At 40.6% G+C, this 19,649-nt stretch overlaps 2 protein-coding genes across 3 annotated transcripts; one reads left to right on the top strand and one right to left on the bottom strand.

The window, feature by feature from the left end:
- The first annotated feature begins 38 nt into the window (after positions 1-38).
- Positions 39-5,450, top strand: REXO4 (REX4 homolog, 3'-5' exonuclease). Of its 2 annotated transcripts, none has more exons than XM_054220704.1 (8): positions 39-353; positions 692-1,050; positions 1,339-1,494; positions 1,713-1,906; positions 2,320-2,408; positions 3,001-3,075; positions 3,789-3,863; positions 4,730-5,450. In XM_054220704.1, exons 1-8 carry the CDS (start codon positions 177-179, stop codon positions 4,766-4,768), a joined length of 1,164 nt encoding a protein of 387 aa, XP_054076679.1. In that variant the 5' UTR covers positions 39-176; the 3' UTR covers positions 4,769-5,450. The 2 variants fall into 2 exon arrangements, with proteins under 2 accessions (XP_054076679.1, XP_054076678.1); XM_054220703.1 differs by having other exon boundaries at positions 4,608-5,450.
- On the bottom strand, positions 5,219-19,554 carry STKLD1 (serine/threonine kinase like domain containing 1). Its single transcript, XM_054220705.1, has 19 exons — positions 19,363-19,554; positions 18,736-18,831; positions 18,203-18,247; positions 16,813-16,887; positions 16,177-16,281; positions 15,899-15,969; positions 15,139-15,254; positions 14,537-14,649; positions 14,276-14,436; positions 13,695-13,825; positions 12,978-13,061; positions 11,507-11,623; positions 10,795-10,929; positions 9,736-9,864; positions 8,469-8,597; positions 7,404-7,532; positions 6,736-6,873; positions 6,338-6,417; positions 5,219-5,358 (listed from the first exon to the last, which is right to left on the bottom strand). The coding sequence occupies exons 1-19, from the start codon at positions 19,375-19,377 to the stop codon at positions 5,311-5,313; spliced, it is 1,917 nt and encodes a 638-aa protein (XP_054076680.1). The 5' UTR covers positions 19,378-19,554; the 3' UTR covers positions 5,219-5,310.
- Positions 19,555-19,649: the final 95 nt, after the last annotated feature.

Below are 19,649 nucleotides of genomic sequence, written 5' to 3'. Positions count from 1 at the left end.
CCCACCGGCCGCCCGGCCCGCACCGGGGCGACGGGGCCCCCGCGGCCCCGGAACCCGAGCGCGGGGTCGCCGTTCCCCGCCGGGCCGGTGCGGCGCTGCGCGGTCCCGGTCCCGGCGTGGCTGGGGAGCGGCAGCCCCGGCCCGGTTGAGCCGCGTTTGCCCCGGGGTCGTGCCGCATGGCGAAGCAGAGCCCCGCGGCCGGCGGGAAGGGCGGGAGGAGGAGGAGGAGGAGGAGGAGGAAGGTCGGGAGCGGGGAAGCGGCGGCCGCGCCGAAAGGCCCCGACATGGCGGCGGCGGCGGCTCCCCCCCGCAGCCCCCGGGAGTTCTCCTCCAACTGGAAGGCGCTGCAGGAGGTGAGGGGGGCGGCGGGATGCGCCTGGGGACAGCCGGAGCCATCTGCCCCCAGGGGCATTGGGCCGGGGAAGGGGCCCGGGGCGGCCGCGGCCATGCTGCCCCTCTCTGCGTACCGTCCCGTGGTGTAGGTGGTGATTTTTTTAAAAATAATAACCTTTACGCCAATAAGTAAAGTGGTGCGGGCAGGGATCTGGGATGTCCCGTTGCAGGTTATTCCCCTAAAGCCAGCTAGAGAGTCCAGGACCATTTAGCACTGAGACAGAATGCCAGGAGCCCTCAGGACCTCCAAAAACAGAGGGAAATAATCCTTCTTTCCTTTTGTTTTTTGTCTCTTTAGCTACTGAAACAAAAGGCAGACAGCTCCAACAAGTCTCTCTCTACGCATCAAACAAACAGCAAAAAGAAGCACCCACTCAAGGCGGGCAACAGCCAAGAAGTCCCAGCCGTCAATGGGAAGGGGAATGGGGAGAAGGCCAAATCCACAAGTAAAACAGACAATGGTTCTGTGAAAGACAATCCTCCTTCAGCAAAGCCGAAAGCCAAGAGGATTGCAACAGATAAGAATTTAAATGGCACCAAAAGCAGTGGAAAAGGCTGCAAAGAAAAAAAGAAAAACGGCAATATTTTAAAGGAGAAAGGTGATATAAAACATAAGAGGAGGAAAGCTGAAGAGCAAGCGGAGCAGCAACCCAAAGAGTGAGTACTTGACGCATCGAACACCTGAGTATTTCCTTTCGGAAGTGTACCTCAGGAGCACCAACCAGTACATTCAAAATAGCTGTACTCTTCCAAACTAAATTTTGGGAGAAGATGCATGCTGCCACTGCTCCTCAGATACAGAAACAAACTTGCATAAGTGACAGTACTAGACTAATTTTCACAGAGCTGATTTCTTAATTTAAAAAATAAATAAGCTTTTCCTACACTATAAAGATTCAAGGCAGCTTTAAGACCATCAAATGTAATTAAATCTGTACTTACTAGGGCTGAAATCTGGTTTGATGACGTCGATCCAAAAGATATCGAAGCAGCAATAGGACCTGAAGCAGCAAAAATTGCCAGAAGAAATCTTGGACTTGAAACAGGGCAATCCAAAGAGTCTGTGGAGCAGGTGCTGGTTAAAGAAAAGGCTTCTGAAGGGTGAGTGGCATTCCAGCGGGAAGGAATACAGCAGAGGCATTGAGATTATCTCCTAGTAACTGTGATTTGCAGGTACACAACGTAAGCTGACATCTCCCTGGGCCTGCTGACAGACAAACTGCTGAGTTTTTCCCGTTTGTATCAACGCGTGAACCTGGTGAATTCCACTGTGTGGTCCCTGTGCCAGAGGTGTCACCAAGCTGTCCTTTCTCTTTCAGGCTGACGCAGGCTGTAGCCATGGACTGTGAGATGGTGGGAGTGGGACCCAAGGGGGAAGACAGTATTGTGGCTCGTGTGTCCCTTGTGAACCAATTTGGAAAGTGCATTTATGACAAGTACGTCAAGCCTACAGAAGAGGTGACTGATTACAGAACAGCTGTTAGTGGCATACGCCCTGAGAATATAAATACAGGTAGGAGTTGGGGTTTGGGTTTTTTTCTGCAAAAATGTTCTTTAAGGAGGGAGAATTTAACAGGCTATCACAGAAGCCTCATCATCTGAGCCTGGATAAGCCTTAGACTTAATGAAAAACAAAATGAAATCTGAATGCTAAGAAAAATTGTGAGAAGTAGTCGTCTTTAGAGAGTGGTCGCTAATGCCCTAGAAGAAATTAACTCATGGATTATGGTATGGGAATAATGATAAGTACATTTCCTTTTAGTGCTGTGCTCTTGTAACAAGCAGAGGATTTAGTGTACTGTACAAATTCGTGTAACCGCAGGCCCAAGGATACAATTGCTTTCACCAAAAAATGCAGTGTTATAATTGTAGCTTGCTTAGTAGTCTTATGTGTCTAATGCAAAGTGTTTCCTTTGGTATTTTTAGGTGAAGATTTTCAAACCGTTCAGAAGGAGGTCGCTGACATCTTGCATGGAAGGATTTTAGTTGGACATGCTTTACGCAATGATCTAAAGGTACACGGCTGCAGATTTGTTATTTTGAAGACAAGGCTCCAAAAATTTAAGATTGATTAAATTTCTAATACATCTTTCTGGATCAGATGAACACACCTGAACTCCTAGAAACTACAGCTTTATCGCTCTTCCCTCAGTTTCTTGTCATTTCATGCTGCACCAAGTATAGCCCTAGTCACTTGCCCACTGAAGTTATTCCACTTCTAACCTGTGCTGCTAATAGCACGGATCTCCTACTGAAGAGCCAGGAAAGAAACAGAGCGATGAAAAACTCTGCTGTTTGCATGCTTTGCTTAGCGCCCAAAGCTCGGCAGTCTGGTCATCGTTACAAGAGACAGGCATCATGTCATGCTGTACCAGCACTGCAGGTAGTCTCTGCAGGTGGCGCCTCCAGATTCATTTCTATTTCTTATGCAAAGTAGAACTGTGTTTCTTGAATCCAGCCATTGTCTGGATGATCTTGGTCTTGTCCACTCATGGTTTTGAACTATCTCTTATAATGGACGGAAGGAAACAGCAGGAAGTTGTACATTCAGCTGTATGAAGTTTTATGCAACAGTACACTCTGGACTGGAATTCTGATCTCTTCTAGGTCCTATTTCTTGATCATCCTAAGAAGAAAATACGTGACACGCAAAGATACAAGCCCTTCAAACAGAGGGTCAAGGTAAGAAATGGTTGGGAAGGTGCACCTCAATTAACCGAGTCCCAGCTGCTAGCTCTCTCCTCCTACACTTGCTTCTCTCTGACCCTGTTCCTTCTTTCCTACCTGAAACAGGGACGCCTGCTTTTTGTCCTTTGAAAATACTAGTCGACTTGAATGCTTACTTAGTGTTTGAAATACATCTGTAAGTTACTTAGTTCAGTACAAACATTACCAGTAATACCTGTGCACAAAATTCAGTGGCTCTCCCATTCTTTAGCACTTGCATGGTCTTCATAATGCTTTTCTGGACAGCAAAATAAAACATTAGAGTTCCACTTACAGTAAGGCTTATCATCTTAATGGTATCTTTTCCGTAGTGATATAAAAACAGATGGCTTCAAGTTTCTGCTTAGACTGGTGGAGTAAAGGTTCGGATTATAGGGAGATATTTTAAGTTTCGTAACTATATAGTCAGGTTTTCTTTTTCACAACAACGCACCCCGAACAGAAATCTTAGGGTTATGGTAATACACATAAAATCCTCTCAGCAGTGCATGCATAGATCTCATAATTCATGAGGTATTCTTGCCAGTTCACCAGCAGAAGCTGAGATGTGCTATACTTTATTAAAAAATACACCTAAGCTAATATTTTTTAAAAAAAATATATATATACAGACAGATATATTTATCAAGTAGTGCAAGACAGCATGATTCTATCTTTTTTATTTCTAGTCTGCACGGCCATCATTGAAACTGCTCTGTGAGAAACTGCTAAATGTTCAAGTGCAGACATCAGAGCACTGCTCGGTACGTATCTCATCAGAACGTACATGTTTGGGTAGGTCAATAAGGTACGACACATTAGCTCCAGGATCTGGGCTCAATTCAGAATGCTGTGGCTTCATTCGAATCTCGCAATGAAAGTTAGCAGGCTCTGCTTGGACACCAGCACGCAGTAGGATGCCATCTAAGCTTACTTACTGTTACGTGTCTCATGCCGCTTGGATTTTATCCTTATTTTCATAAACTTTTGCACAAGTCAACTCTATTCTGTTTAAATATTAATTCTTGTTATTTTAAGATCCCCAGGGGAAAAAAACTAATTATAAAGTATCAACTGCTTACCTTAAAAGCAGCGTTCTGCGCTGTTGTACTACAGCAGGTGGGATAAAATAGTGTGAGCGCCTACTACTGAATCGCAGCAGTTAGTTCCGTTCTTTTGGTGGACAGGGGGATATAATAGGGGAATTGACTGAAGAAACAGGGGGAATTATGAGGGTATCCCCAAGATGCTGTATCAAGAGTATTTTTTCATGATGGCTTTCCAAGTCACGATCAGAAAGGGAAGTGCATAGCCTGGTGGTGGCCCATGCATTCTGAATGCATATTCATCCCCTTCCACTAGGCACAGAACCTAAAGCTAGAAAGAGATTATGAAATGTTAATTAAAAGGATGCATTAAAATGATAGAAGATTTAGCTGCTTCTTAGCAAGAATGTTCTAAAGCCACGTCAGCTATGTTTCATTAACCCTCCTGTTCTGTTCTTTTAGATTCAGGATGCACAAGCAGCTATGAGACTGTATACCTTAGAGAAAAAGAAATGGGAAGCTGCTGTTAAGAACAAACCTAACAACAAAAATTGTAAAACTTGAATGGTTTTTTTTATCTGCAGCGTTTGCTGGTTTCATGTCACATTCCAGGGCAAATTTAGAGGTAACTCTGAACTGACAGCAGCTACTTTGTAAAATCAATCAAAAGACAGTACTTCCTAACCTGGTACGTGAATGCTGCTTACAAGAATCCTGGTAATATCCCCTTTCTGGATGATACCTAAGCCTAATGCCTACTACTGTGTTTAAACAATACCTGTAACGCACACCTGCATTTGTGAAGTACTTCATCAGTTCGATTTCTGCAACGGATATACACACTGAATAAGTTTTAAAACAAGTGGTTTTTAATTAAGATAGATGAAGGAAGAAACTGTCATTGCTTTGCTGAAATTCCCAAGACTAAAATCTTTATTTCAAATATTTTAATGTCTACAAAGTAAGGCGACTTCTTAATTATTGCTGTTAGTCTCACAGTTGTGGTATCTAAATCAACAGAATATGTAACTGTTTATGTATTATTAATGGCCCAACTTTAATCTTTCTGGTGAGAAAAATCTTTTAAAGTATTTCTGGAGGATCCAGACTTTCATATCTGAACCAGAAGTGAACAAGTCTTGTTCTTATACAAAAAGTTGTTCTTTTACTCCTGCAGTTTCAAAAGTGCTGAATCCACAAGGGTCGTTATCTCCTGGAGAGAAATGGGAGAATTGTCAAATACAAGTTTACCTTGTTGCTTCACTTATTTTTATATTCCTTTATTAATAAAAATGTTGTGTTTAATATAGGCCTTTAAAGTGAGTGGTGTTTTAAACATTTGTGGAGTCTCATTCCTCAAAATCCAAAGCAACTGTAATTACTAGATTGAATATTAATGCTGTGATTTAAATAATCTAAATAGTTACTGGAAGGTAACAAGGAATGGGTTTCAGAGATTTAGCAGTTGCACATCACACACTGTACTGGCAGAAGCGCAGCGTTCTGGTCTCGTCTCTGCTGTCTCAACAGGGGACAGGGAACAACAAATTACATTCACAACAGAAGAGGGAGCTTTCTTCTCTTTTGTCATTTTTTTCTGCACTACCTTATAGCTGCATGTCCATTAAAGTGGTGCAGGCAATGCCTGCAGGAGACACTGAGGAACAAGTTTACATGCAGCTGTCTTTGAGGCAAATTAGGTAAGCAGGCTAACTGCGTAACTAAAAAAAGCAAAGTTATAAGACAAACCACTTTCATTGATTTGATGAGAACACTTGTAATTACTGGTTTCTTGACAGCAAGTCATTGCAAAGGAAATACTAGTGTAACACATTAAATAGCTTGAATAACTTTACTGTTTCTGGTGTTTCAACAGTTTATTCCTGTAAACTTTACCCTGTTTTAGTATGAAGAATGTAGTAAATTAATGCAATGCAGTGTCACAAGAGACCAGAACATAGGGTTGTGGGTTTTTTTTTAAATTACAGCATAAAGTGTGAAGGAAAAAACCTTCCAACTACTTGTTTCCAGTAGTTAGAAATATTCTTAAAAACTCACTCTTCACCCCATGTACATATAATTCTGTAAATTTTTGCACTATGTAATTCCAGATATTTGAGAGTGATGAAGTCCATAACCAGAAATAACATACTAAGCATCCACCCTTTGTTATCACAGCGACTTCTACATACCATGCTAGATGGAAAAGAGCTTTTTATTTCAGACAGCAGTTCTTCCATTTTCTGGGACAGCGTATTCGGCACAATGTCATCTGTAATGCAAATGGACAGAATAATTGCTGAAATGGTTTCAGCAGGAGCTAAAGTGGAGCAGGGAGGGGACAGATCTACACAAAGAGAAGGCCAGATGAGATGAAGTTACAACATTATAACATCAGGGAGGCATTTATAATTATTCAAGAACAAGTGGGATAAACTCTTAGTTCCAGTTTATCCTCCTTTCTCAGGTACACAGTAAGTCTCCTGAGAGCAACTAACACATCCCTGAGCAGCTGCTGTTATGGTTTTCTTTACTATCTTTTGGGGTTGGGGGAGAGGAAGAGACTTGACAAACACCACCATCATCTCACCATACTGAACCATCTCGTTAATCAGCATACAGATATATTCCACCACTTCTGGATCATCGAAGTGAAGGTGGTAGGCATATTTGATCAGGTTTATTCCACTGCCTTTTGGATCCATTATAAATCTCAAAGCTGATATTTCTGAAAGGGAGACAAACACTGCTAAGCTAAGTGGTAGCTGCAGACTGAATTATCTGCTTTCCAATCCCCTGCTCCAGCTAGCACTACCCATTATTTTCAGTCTTCCTAAAAGCTATTCTAAAGCATATCTGGGCAATAACTAGAAGACCATATACTCAGCTGACACCCTCATGCACAGCAGAAGTGATATTTTAATGTTTATTGTTTTCACATTGATTGTGCATTTCCCTTTTACACAGTTGAAACAACTTCATCATAAAATAAGTACCAAAACACACTCTCAAGTTATTAATAGATCAGATTATGCTGATCTAGTACTTCTCATACATGCACGGTGGGTCCATGGGAAGAAAAAAATTCACACCTCCAATTTTACTAATTCCTTTTCCAGTCCTGCAAGAAAAGATTAATTTAGGAGAGCAGATGTCAATCCCAATCCCATTATGAACTCTTGAACTACATAGAAACATCCACTTCTGAGCTCATTTGCAATTAATAAAAAAAAAAAAAAAAGAATTGCTGAATGTTACCAGATAGCCTTAGAAGGCTTGCTAATGCCAGGCAGGCGTTCTTCACCAGCAGTGGTCTTTCTGGGTTCATCCTGAGCGCATCCAGTAAAAGTGCTGTTGTGGGCTCATAGTCATTTTCGCTCAAGCAACCTTTAAGAAAAGAAAAAAAAGCAAAAACAAAAAAAAAACACCCACACAACAAAAATCTCAAAACTTCAATATACTGAAAAACCTTTAAAATACTCATCAGCTTTTCAACTTCTGCCCCCTGTTTCTGGAACAACTTTTAAATTATGTGATAAAATTACAAAGAAAGCATGTGAAAACCTGCATTGCAGTAAAAAAATGCCAAATAAAGTCTTATCGTGAGTTGATCCAGGGGTCTAGGAGAAATTTCTCACACATCTTCTATGTCAGGATTCCCTTTCGTTCTCCAAGCCAAAAGGAAGGGAGAGTCCTGAATACTCAACCTATTCTGCTGGTGGGTACTAGAAATGAAATTGCTTGGGGTGTTTTACTCTGCTCTTCCCAGTGGAACGATGGCAGAAGCGCAGGGCAATAGATAAACATATTCTTGCATGAGGAAGAAATAGGACAGAGTAGTACTGCGAGGATACATTCCTTAGTGCACATGATAGATATTTGCGTTTTATTTTTTAATCTGAAATACTGTTCCCAATTTGCAAAGCAAACAGCATAAAAACAAACCTCCCAGGCCGCGCTGCACAACGCTAATGCTGTGTTCATTGGGGTAACACAAATGGGATTTCTTGGTCTTAAGAGATAAGCCAGAGATAATGCTCTGCACAACAAGGTTCTTGTAGCCGCCCATTGTTACAGCACCCATCAGCAGCATCTAGTTATATAATTGCTACGGCTCGTCAAAAATAGCTTCATTAGGGAGTGTCAGCGAGCAAGTGTAGGGAAGACTGGTTAAGAGGGATGCAAGTTCCTAACTCTGCTGCCATCTGCAGAGCCTGCTAAGGCCAAGCAGCCTGGATTTCAGGGATCACCACTGACAGACAGACGTGTTTGGCATACGAGCCTTCTCCGTGCACAAGGGACAAGGGGACTGGGAAAACACACCTTGGAGTGACAACGCCCATAGAGCCGAGCAAGCAGACTCTGTAACTGTTCCATTCCGGAGGTGCTCCTGAAGGACCGCAGAGGTAACAGGGACAGCACTTTTCATCACTGCTTGGTCCACGTTATTCTCTGAATTACCATAACGAAAAGGAAAGGCATCAAGCAGAGTTACTTGATCAAGTAATACTATCATAAGCACATTGTATGTCAAACTGTATCAGTAAAACCTTAATGCATGATGGCATTGGAGTAATGCAACATTATTTTAGTACGGACAACAGCAGAGGGAATGAACCTAATATGTACGAAAACAAATCGCATTTTACAGGACTAATAAATAGTATCGTTTATTGCAGAAAGCTGAACTTCTCCAAGAACTAGTTTTCTCTGCCATTCAAATTGTACATGGAGATCACAGCAAGAAACCTCCAAAAGTAGCCACCTTTCTGACAGAATACGGTCTGCAGGATGGCTATTTAGCTGGTCACATAAATCAAGTGGGTGGTTTGTTGCGCAGAAGGAATAAAACACACAAAGTGCAATTGTGCACATTTTGTGCTTTCAGCCTTCCTTGATGATTAGGACACCATACACTTACACAAGAACATGTCAGAGAAACAAATCCCCTAAAAAACTCCCAGCGTGGTCTCATGAGAAGGGGTCATCTCAAGCAACCACCCATGGCTCTCCAACACTGTGGGGATGATGCTGGTTTAGTTCTAAGGCAATGGGAAGAGCACACTTGCCACCTTGTCAATCACAATTCTTTTGGAAAAGCGATTCTCTAGGAGATGTCCAACTCAAGATTTAGCCCAGTGCTGCCAAGAGAAGTGTGATGCAAAGAAATAAGATGCTATTCATTCCAAATGCTGTTCTGATACCTAATCTAATATGCTGCTTGCACTGCACTCGCTCTGCTAAGCGCGGAGCAAAACTACGCGACTGACAAAGCAGAAACGTGCCTGTACCCTTTTGTTTCTGACAGTCTTCATAAGACATATCTTGGCCTAAACACTAAAGATTTGACTTTGACACCTTATCACAAAAAGGGTTGCTAAAAAGTCTAGATTAGTTTTTAGTTTTATCTCACTTAACTCTGGATCACTTAAAAGTTATTCTAGTAGTGCTCTGGAGACAGCTCTCCAGAACAGGAGAAAGAAGAACAAACCACTCCCAGCAACAGGAATGTGTGAACTCAATTAGGCACAATACCTGCTGCCTTTCAGTCACATGAACCCAGGCACAATACTTGCTGTGTTTAACTTACCACTCGCAGCCAAGCTCCAGAGAACTCCACAGCAAGAGAGGCAGATCTGTTCATTATGAAGAAAATTTCTTAAAATTGACAGAAGGTCTGGAATTACTCCAACTTTCCTTAGATTCTCTGCAGCAACTTCTGAAAAACACAGAAAAAGAAATTCTATACAATCTGCTATTTTTGTCCCACTCGCTGTTCTCGCAACGGACAGCACTACTAACCATATTTAAACAGTGATTACAAACCAGTAACATGATACCATCAGCTGGACAAAAGAAAGTAAGAGAACAGACTAAATTCTTTAACAAAATGCACTTGAGCATAGTGTTTGGCACAAGTGACCCTTTCAAATGGATGTTTACCCACCCTTTTTCATTACAGCCCTGAGATTTAGGGCAGAAAAGGAACTGAAAGGGTATACAGTACTATTTTTCAAATGTTTGCAGTTTAGCAATTCAAGTTACCTCAGCTTCAGAATTAGGGAACGCTGTTTAAAAATAGTTTGGTCTTAGATGGTAAGTTTATCTGTACATGAAACTTGGTACTTTTTTTTTTTTTAAGATTATCCCCTTGCTGCTAAATACTTCTGTGACCATTTATAAAAACAATCTTCTGATGACTGCTGAACTGACACTGAAAACAAGTAAAAATTACTATAAATATTTGGCAATTACAATCTCAGGAGAAAAAAACAAAGTAGCAAAATTAGGTAGAATGGTTTCAATTCACCATGGCACAGACAGAAATAGAATCCAGGTTCTATGCCCTCATTTTCCCAAGGGCTACTATTTGCACAGTTTGTGCTTGCTTCCAAAACAAAATTAAATACAGGACCACTCTAATAGATATATTTTTGTAAGCACCTGAAGCCTCTGCAGTATGTCTTATACTTTCAGGAGTGTTATCTTGCCAGTATCTAGTCAATCTTACCAATATTACCACTGTTACACTAATACCTACAGACATCCACATCTCTCAGTGAAGACATGAGTTCTGCATTATATCTTGGATTAGATTATAAAAGTAGAAATGTAGGCGTGTTCCCCTAAAATGAACAAGGCGACCCACCACTGGCTGAAATCATCATCAATAACGTGCAGACTAACGGAAGTAACTCTTCATTTTCAGAGTGTTGTCTCACTGTCTCTAACAGAGAGCTGGTCACATTCTCATCCAGGGCCACCACCACATCCTGTTCTAGAGCTGTCAAAAGTAAACATTTGAACAGAACACAGATTTCAGTGGCTTTGAATGAAGTCTGAACCCCCTGATGTCAGCACATATAAAACATTCAACTAACAGCATTTCTTCGCATAACACATCCAAAAGTTACTTTCAGTTTTCTTTTTCTGAAACACAATTCTTGCTATTTTCAAGCTGTTATCCTTATCAGGTGTTACTGGGGTAAATTGCCAAGAAAATGACAGCAAGGACCACACAAGAGACCAAAACACACTTTTAGAGTTTGAAAATCAAATACCAGAACACTGAGAGTCTCCTATTTATACATTCTAGCAACGCTGTACATAACATGAAAACAAACTTGGTAGCCTAAGACCAGCGGCCTGTATTTAAAATTAACACCAAATTCACATATGCCAGTCCTGAAGAAAGTCCATGAGAATTCAGACTCTTATTAAAGCTGTTTAAATTCCTCTACTGCTTTAAATTTGTTTCCTAAAATCACCACTGAACCTATTTCAAACCTTATCTACTACGTCTAACTTCACAAGAAATAGAATGTACTACCCAGCGTAAGTTAGAAGTCTTATGACTGTACCTTGACTAAGGATTTCAAGCAATAAACTGCAACCATCTACTTGTATCTTGAGAGAATCTCCGTGAGTCTTCATGGCAAAAGTGATCAATTCCGTGAATGTTAGCAAGTAGGGCAATGCTGCAGGGAAAAAAGAAGATTTGAGATAACATTCAGTTACACAGCTTAGAATGCTCAGTGGTTATCTATACTCCAAAACACAGGAGTTCCAGTTTCAAATAAATTTGAGTCCCTATGGGTAACGTGATACAGCAGAACAACATTCCTGAATCAAAGAGAACAAAATGGAAGTACAGATGGAACAATACAGAGTGAATTTTGTAGTCTCTATGGGAAATGTCTCTTATTAAAGACAAAAAAAAGCTATGCAAGCTAAGTGCAGCCAGCAGCTTCCTCATTAAGTCACACCGGCATTGTTCACTGGGCATGAAGCAAGTTGGGGGGGTAGAACATTGTGCATGAGTCCAAAACCACGCTTTTCAGAACCTGTGGGGGGAAGTATTTCACCAGATCTCTTAGAACTAAGAGGACTGTGAGTTTTTGCAATAGCTAATACAGCTATTCAGTGTAACCACAAATATACGGTAAAATGTTGAGAAAAAAAAAAAATGTTTTTTAGGGATCCATTTTGAGCACCTTCAAAGATCTGCGCATCAGTCACAGCAAGCCATGGTGCAGAAGCGCTAATCAAGTCAGATGTGTTCATGGCCTTGTATCACTGTCAATAGGTTTGGAATGAGAAATGACAAAGACACATTGGTTTTGTTATTGATAAATCAAAGCCCACCGTATTACTGAGTAAAGACTTCTTCATGAACAGATCTGAAGATACAGGTAACTCTAAGGAAAAAACCAAATTATTCTTTTTCCTTATTGATTACAGTTATGAGCACCCCTGTGTTTTAACATCTAAGCCAATGCCAGCATTAAAATGCTACCACTACCAAATGGTAGTGCGTTTTATAACTGAGTTAACACAGTGCTTTGAAAATACTAATCTTGATCTGAAAGAGTAGTCTGAAAAACGTGCAGATGCTGGGAAAAAATACACAGTCTTCACTCACGCAGCTTTACTGGACACACAGAACACAGACACACGTAGCTTCCTTTTGCTCTATCAGTTTTATAGCCCTAGGCATTGCCTGCAAGTTGCCCAAACACTGATATGAATTACCTTCTTCAAATGACAGTTTGCCAATTCACCTTGGTTCCAATTAAAATATCAGTAAATTTTTTTTCCAGTGCCCGTTTTTCTTACCCAGCAAAACAGCTGCTGTTCAACATAAGCATTTACAAAACAAGCATCAACACAGTCACATCAACTAATGGTCTATTCCAGTACGTTACAAAAATGAGAAATAGCATGAGAACAATTTCATTCTTATTTATTTTCATAAGAATTTTTTTCCTCTTCCTATCATCTCAAGATGTAAGAAAAGAGCAGAATAAATACATAAATAAATTAGTGCCTTACCACTTTTATCTCTTACAAAGCTGGCAAGGAGCTGAATGGCTTTATCCTGTGCTGCTTCTATATCCCAGAAAGCCTGCATGGATTCTACATAAACCAAGAAAATTCTTCTGTTTGATACAAACACTTAGAAAAAGCACTAAAATTTTCTGTTTTGTGCAAGATGTGAATTCATATAAATTAAAATAATATAATTTGTGATTGTTGAAAAGAGAAAAACTTCTCCCCTAATGCATCAAATATTTTAATATTACAAAATATTATGATTCACCTCTATAATCTAAGTTTTTGGTATTATATATTTTGGAGACCTGATGGAATATTAAATCAGGGCAGGGCTATGCATTAAATGCATTAAATTTAAATGCATTATTCCAATAGCCTTTCCAGATGAAAAGAATATCTTCCTTAGAAGGAAAATAACGGAACAGGTCCTTTGTTGGCATAAGCTGGCAAACATGTTAGAAGGCCAACAAAGTGGGGCTCCCCAATTTTCTAAGAATGATTTCTGACTCCATTTCACTTCTGCAGTCGGTATGGCTGGTAAGATTACCAGTTATAGAAAAGGCTGCAGAGTGATCCTTCCTCCAAATAGCATCCCATTTTATTTCAAGTAAAATGAATGCCCAACAATTCAAGTAGAATATATGCTGACTGGAAAACATATGAGTTTATTTCCTACGAAAATCACCATAATATTAATCTTACTTTCCTTATTACCTAGAACACTTTCGATTCCTCCCTCAAGGAGTGTATCTATTATTCTAGGAGACAAAGACTTTTTCAGTTTTACTGAAGAGGCACGAGCAACAGTCAGGCATTCCCTAATAAATGGAACATCAGTCAGATCCCTAGAATTACAAGAGAGAAAAGCAGCACCAATGAGTTAGAACTGGTAAGTTAGAAAAAAAAATTTCTACAGGCTTTGTTTCATTTTGATATAAAAAGCTAGTAATACTTCTTTGAAGACTGGGTTATTTTTGACAGAACTTAAGCAATTTACTTCAAAACGGCTAATGAAATAACTTACAGTGGAGAAGCCATGCTTAGGCTTCAAGTTAATGGCTTATAAAATTGTGTACAATATGAATTTATAATCTTCAAAAAAGGACATCTACACGTATCAGAATGCCACTTCTGAATGAACACCAAATCTTTGACTTTCTTAATAACTCAATTTGTCAAGGCAGTATATCAGCAATCTTAACTCAATCTCTTTTAAAGAGTAGCTAACACTCCCATCTTTGTGACGGTAGGTGAGGTTTAGGACAAAAAATAAAGGGAAAGCATCCAGAGCTCACTCTGTTGTGGGTCTCATGCTGGGCTCAATCTGTAGCATCATAAGTAGAATTGGAAATAAAGGCAAAGAGCTGTTATCTCCATTTTGTGTTAGTGCCAGAACTCCCTCAAGGCGGCTGGTATCCTGTCTGATGTTCTGCAGTAATGAAGTTATCTCTTCTGCCTGTAAAGAGTAAGTAACAGTAGAGCTTTCACACGCTTGTTTAGAGATATCCTGGTGGGCAAATGACATTTTAAATCTATAATAAAACATTATTACATACATTCAGAACAAAGCAGGTCATCATGTCCAGTAGAATACAGCCTAGAGACCAGATGTCAGATTTCTCAGTAAAAGAAAAACCAAATGTTTCTGGAGCCATCCAAGACTTGCTATCTGTTGAAATAAGAATCATATGGTAACATTGCTGACGCTGTACTATACAGTTTTTGCTTGCACATGCATGAACTGCAGGCAATCATTTTACATCTAAAAATAATTTAGATATACTCTGCAGAGATCAGACAATTTTTACTGGTGATATGCCACAAAAGACTAAGAAACATGCTCTAACTAATGAACAATTTTCTAAGTTGTTACGGCATATGTATCAACCTAAAAGGATTCCAGCTGTATCTGTTGCAGAGTTCCGAGACTCACAGACACATCTATAGTTTTCAATTGTGAACACAGTTAATGCTGCAGTCAACTGCCTATGAATATACCATTCATACTTCAGTAGACAAATAGTATAACGCAGAGAAAGGGCAGGGAAGATAATTTTTTTCCTCTTTGGCTGATTTTACTCTGAGAACTAAAAATATTAACCATAAGTGAATCTTTTAAACATAAAGTAAAAAAAAAAAAAGTAAAACAAATATCTACTTTCTTCCACTCTTATTTTCCATTTCATCTCATCTGTCATAAGTGTTTCTGTACTGAAGTCGCTAAGCATGAAGGATGCTTCACCAGTCACAAGAATGTTTGACGGCTTGAGATTTCTGCAACACAAATATTTTCTGTCAGCCTGTGAAATCAGAGTCTAATGCTACATAACTACAGGTTCCCAGCCTCCTCACACATCAGAAGGTTTGGGGTATTTTGGGGGGAGAGTAGATGGAGTGGTGGTGAGGGGTCTGGGGTTTTTTTTGTTTGTGGTTTTTGATTATTTTTTTTTTTTATATAGAAGTGATAATCAAGTGCAATACAATTATTTTCTTCTATTACTGTGAAATGCTTTAAAATTTGTGATTGTGACACAAATTTATCCGAATATGGAATGCAATGGCTGTCTCTTACTTTAGATACACCAAGTATACCTTGTCCATCACAGCCACCAAAATGTATGCATTTACAGATACGGTCAGTATCCTAATATTAAAATTAGTATTAGATTTTTAGCACAAACAACAAAAAACAAACAGAGAGAACACCTTGCTCAAATGGATAATCCTAGAAAAAACTCAAGAAACAGATGATCTCAGAAGTCACAGAAAATGAATCTATATATGAAGTCTGGAATTTCTACCTCCTACTCGCCCTTTTGGAACTGTAAAATTCCCTGCCTCCAAGCAGCTGTGCTGAACCAACAGTCACTGCAACGAACAATGACCTATCAGACAAAGAGAACAAGATTTCCACTCACCTGTGGAAAATATTTTGTTTGTGTATATAAAACAAAGCATCCACCATCTGTCCCAGGAACTTCAGAATCACCTGTTGAAGGAAATATACATGAAAGTCTAACAAACAGAATAACTTCCAAATATCTTTTGGAAGATAGCTTCTAAAACCACCCTTCACTAAAACACTGTGCTTCCAATATTTTGGGGAGGACTTTGAGAAAGAGGGAAGACAAGGGAAAAAATATAAAAGCAGTGAGAGACTGTCAGTTCAGTCAGATGCCTCTTCTGTACTTTTTACCACGTCTGTTATTTTTTCTGACTTCTGCCTTTTTTCCTTGATTACAGATGAAAGATCTCCTTGGCCCGAGTGCTGCATTACCAGACAGAGGAACAGAGATGATATCTGTAATAAAACGTTACATCAAAATTGTCTAATTGTTCGCAGGTAATAACATATCCAGTAAGAGAGATAAAACCGAGCACTTGGCCAAACCGATGGGTGTGATGTTCACCAATACCAAGGTGTTCCAAGATGATTAATCTCTCCCAGAGGAGACAATAATTACTTTTTTTTTTATTAAAAATACAGCATGTTTGTTGTTTTTTAAAAGAAACACAAAACATTATCAAGCATCTTATCCGAAGCCCTATGGGACAATTCAAGTCAAATAGACATCCGTAAAATCAACACAAATTTTGCTTGAGCACTGAATAAAACCTGCAAATAAGTAAGTCAGGGCTTTCAGCTTCCTATAGTCTCCCTATAAAAGGGTTTTCATGCGAACATGAAAATCAGTATTGCACACTCATTCACATCAGAATCCGTGAGTCAGGGTGCAATACTGCCATGTGATGGGCTCCAATCCATGTATCTTCACAGCTTTTCAGCATGTTTATTCAGGAGTTAAAAAAGCAGGTTTGTTTCAAATCTCACCTCATTATCCCAAGTCACAAACAATTCCTGGTAAGCACAGATGTTTGAATGATGAAGTTTTAGCAAATCCGTTGCCTGCATAGGTTTAAAAAAAAAATAAACAGAGAGAGCTTTCAAAATAGCTATACAGTCCTTCCCACTGAACAGGGCCTTAAATAATATCCTAAGCCAGTTCTGACTTGTTCATGTTGCATGTTTGATCAAATCCTTTCAATGTGCGAGCTCTGTTATATATTTGCATGTACAAGTGTCAAGTTAAGGAAAATATTTCAGCAAGACTCTACTAAATGTAATGCCAGAACAGCCTTGTAAGATTGAAGGATATAACTGATCCTTAGGGAGATGATACGTAAACAACCCTCTTCATCAGTTCCTAACATCCAAACCTGAAAACACATCTTAGAATATGAAAGACAAGATGATTTTTCTAGTGTAGACGTTATTTCCAGTAATCCCTATGCAAGCTCGAACCGCAGAAAATATGATGACGCTAGTGAGATGCTTATCTCCTTGACACTGGTTTCCGTACGGGGCTCTAACAATTACTTTAACAAATTTGCTGATGATGTGAAAGGTAAAAGGAATTCAACTCACCCTCCTATAGTTGTGTTTGTGGTTGTGCAGACACCAGAGAAAAACTAAGAAGAGCCACACTCCCAGCTGGCACAACTGCATTTATTTCAATAGATATGTACATCAGCAGAAAAACTGAATCAAACTCTATCAGTAAAGCCAGTCTCAGTGCCTAAAGAGGTCACCTCTCCTGAGTAGGATGAAGCACCTGTACAGACATGTATTCTCATTGATTTTCAACTGCAGACGTCATGCATACTGGAAACGGTGAGACTAATCCATCAGGTGTTACTCCACATATTTTGTGGAAGCAAATTGTGCTATTTTAATAGTATTTCTGATGTTGCATGTTACCTGAGGTATTGAAACAAGTTTGCACAAAATTGTAAAGGCAGAAAACTAGTCAAATAATTCACATCAAAAAATGTCCATCTCTAAGAAATTAATACATAATGAAATATGTTAACTAGAAATCGAGTTATTAATAATAAACTATAAAGAGACTAAGGTTCTCCTTCAGCTTAAAGGCCAAAAGGATGAGCTTTGCTCTTTGTCTTCATCACAAAACAAATACAAACCCTGAAAAAGGGCTATCCTCTGATAAGAGCTATCCATTTGAATATACATAATCAAATACAGGAACAATTAATACAAAATCCTGGCCTGAGCTCAAGCAGAAGGCAGGGAGAACACCCCTCAGTCCTACCTGATTTACATCTTGACTATTTACTTAGTTAATCCTTGTAGATAAAAGACTTTGTTCTGTTAAGACTTTGGTCTTTGTAAGCAAGGTAGTAAAGAAAAACTGCACTGATACCTCCTTCAAGGCCTCATTTGCTTGGTTTTCTTCAATGCATTCAACCTGCACCAAACAAAATACAAGGATGAGATTGTAATATAGATACAGCCAAACTTTAAGCCAGAACAATCTTGCCAAAGTGACTGGAACTGCAAATTGTGTGTGAACTAGCATAAATTTTCAATGATAGCTCCAATGTCTAATGTTTGGAGCTGTCTTGTTGTTGGGAGATGGCCAGAAACAGGGCTTTAAATGAGCCCGCAACAGCTAGCCAGTCTTTCTCCTGCATGGTCAAAGTAGCAGTAAGCTAAGATGAAAACACACTGGATGGCCCTAAATAAGCTGCTCCTCTTTCCCCACTTCTAACCTCAATACTCTGATAAACTGATCTGAATCTTCTTATTTCCAAACAGCAGCATAGTAAGATGTAAGCCTACTCTTACCCAGTGGCCAAGCTGCCTAACATGTTTGTATCTGTTTCTGTCAGAATGGCCCATAGAGATGACAAACGTGCTAATGGACTCTTGTTTTCCTAGCAACCACTCTCTCACCTGCTTTATTATATATTTATTCTCCGCACCCTTTTCCGTTTTCAATTCAACTACCAGCATAGTGCCCAGCGCCCCAGGCTGGAGCTGCTCCAGCACCTGCAAAGCAAAGGAGAGACACTCATCTTTAAGAAGTGGAACAACCAAGGCAGAAAATCCCTTCAAACCACTTTCCCACAGACACCCTCCACACAGCACACACCTCCAGTCCAGCAGCAGGATCACAGGCACCCCCATCTGCACCCCAACTCCAGAGACACACAGGCCTTCCCCTCCAGGACATTTCCCCTCACTTCCCCCCTGCTGACCACAAAACCCTCATCTCCCCAGGGCCATCCACAACCCAGCAGTTCCCTCCCTAGGATCTTGTAGGCCCCTTTCTCAGAGCAGCTCACACCCTCACCAAGGCCACACATTCCCTCCTCAGGGCCACCTGCCCGCACTCCAGGCCTATGCACCCCCCCAGGGGTACCTACACCCCCTCCCAATGGTCGTGTACTACCCCCGGGGGTACCTACGCCCCCTCCCCTAGGCCACAGACCCCTCCCCAGGGCCATATACCACACACACACCCAGCACCACCCACACCACCCTACAGCACCGGGAAGGGCTTGGCCCTTCTAGCAGCACCTCGTATTTCTCCATGGTGGGACAGGGCCTAGCCTCCCGGTGGAGGGACCCCTAGGGCAGGGGCGAGAGCAGCCCCTCAGCCATCAGCAGCAGGCGTAGGGCAGAGAAAGGGCGTTTCCCCTTTCTTACACTTTCAGACCAAAAAAACCGCCGTTACAAGCCCCTGGGGCAGGGGCAGAATGGGGGATGAAACGCCCACCCCACACCCGCCTCGCGTCCCTTCACCGTAGAGACGAAAAGGGGGCGGGCGGGCGCTTTCAGTGCGCGGCGCGGGAGGGGCGTGTCCG

This window comes from Rissa tridactyla, chromosome 14 (assembly GCF_028500815.1).
Source record: "Rissa tridactyla isolate bRisTri1 chromosome 14, bRisTri1.patW.cur.20221130, whole genome shotgun sequence".
NCBI lineage: Eukaryota > Metazoa > Chordata > Aves > Charadriiformes > Laridae > Rissa > Rissa tridactyla.
Note: the sequence above shows the minus strand (reverse complement) of the source record. Positions and strands in the feature narration are given on the sequence as shown.

What these genes read in the sequence shown, in the direction of transcription:
- REXO4 (XM_054220703.1), top strand. Translation starts at nt 177, where the DNA reads ATGGCGAAGCAGAGCCCCGCGGCCGGCGGGAAGGGCGGGAGGAGGAGG. An exon ending in CCCTGAGAATATAAATACAG is followed by an intron (nt 1,907 to 2,319) that starts GTAGGAGTTGGG and finishes TGGTATTTTTAG; the next exon opens with GTGAAGATTTTCAAACCGTT. An exon ending in CTTTACGCAATGATCTAAAG is followed by an intron (nt 2,409 to 3,000) that starts GTACACGGCTGC and finishes GATCTCTTCTAG; the next exon opens with GTCCTATTTCTTGATCATCC.
- STKLD1 (XM_054220705.1), bottom strand. An exon ending in AGCATGAGACCCACAACAGA is followed by an intron (nt 13,826 to 14,275) that starts GTGAGCTCTGGA and finishes TTGTAATTCTAG; the next exon opens with GGATCTGACTGATGTTCCAT. An exon ending in TAACGAGATGGTTCAGTATG is followed by an intron (nt 6,418 to 6,735) that starts GTGAGATGATGG and finishes TTTGCATTACAG; the next exon opens with ATGACATTGTGCCGAATACG.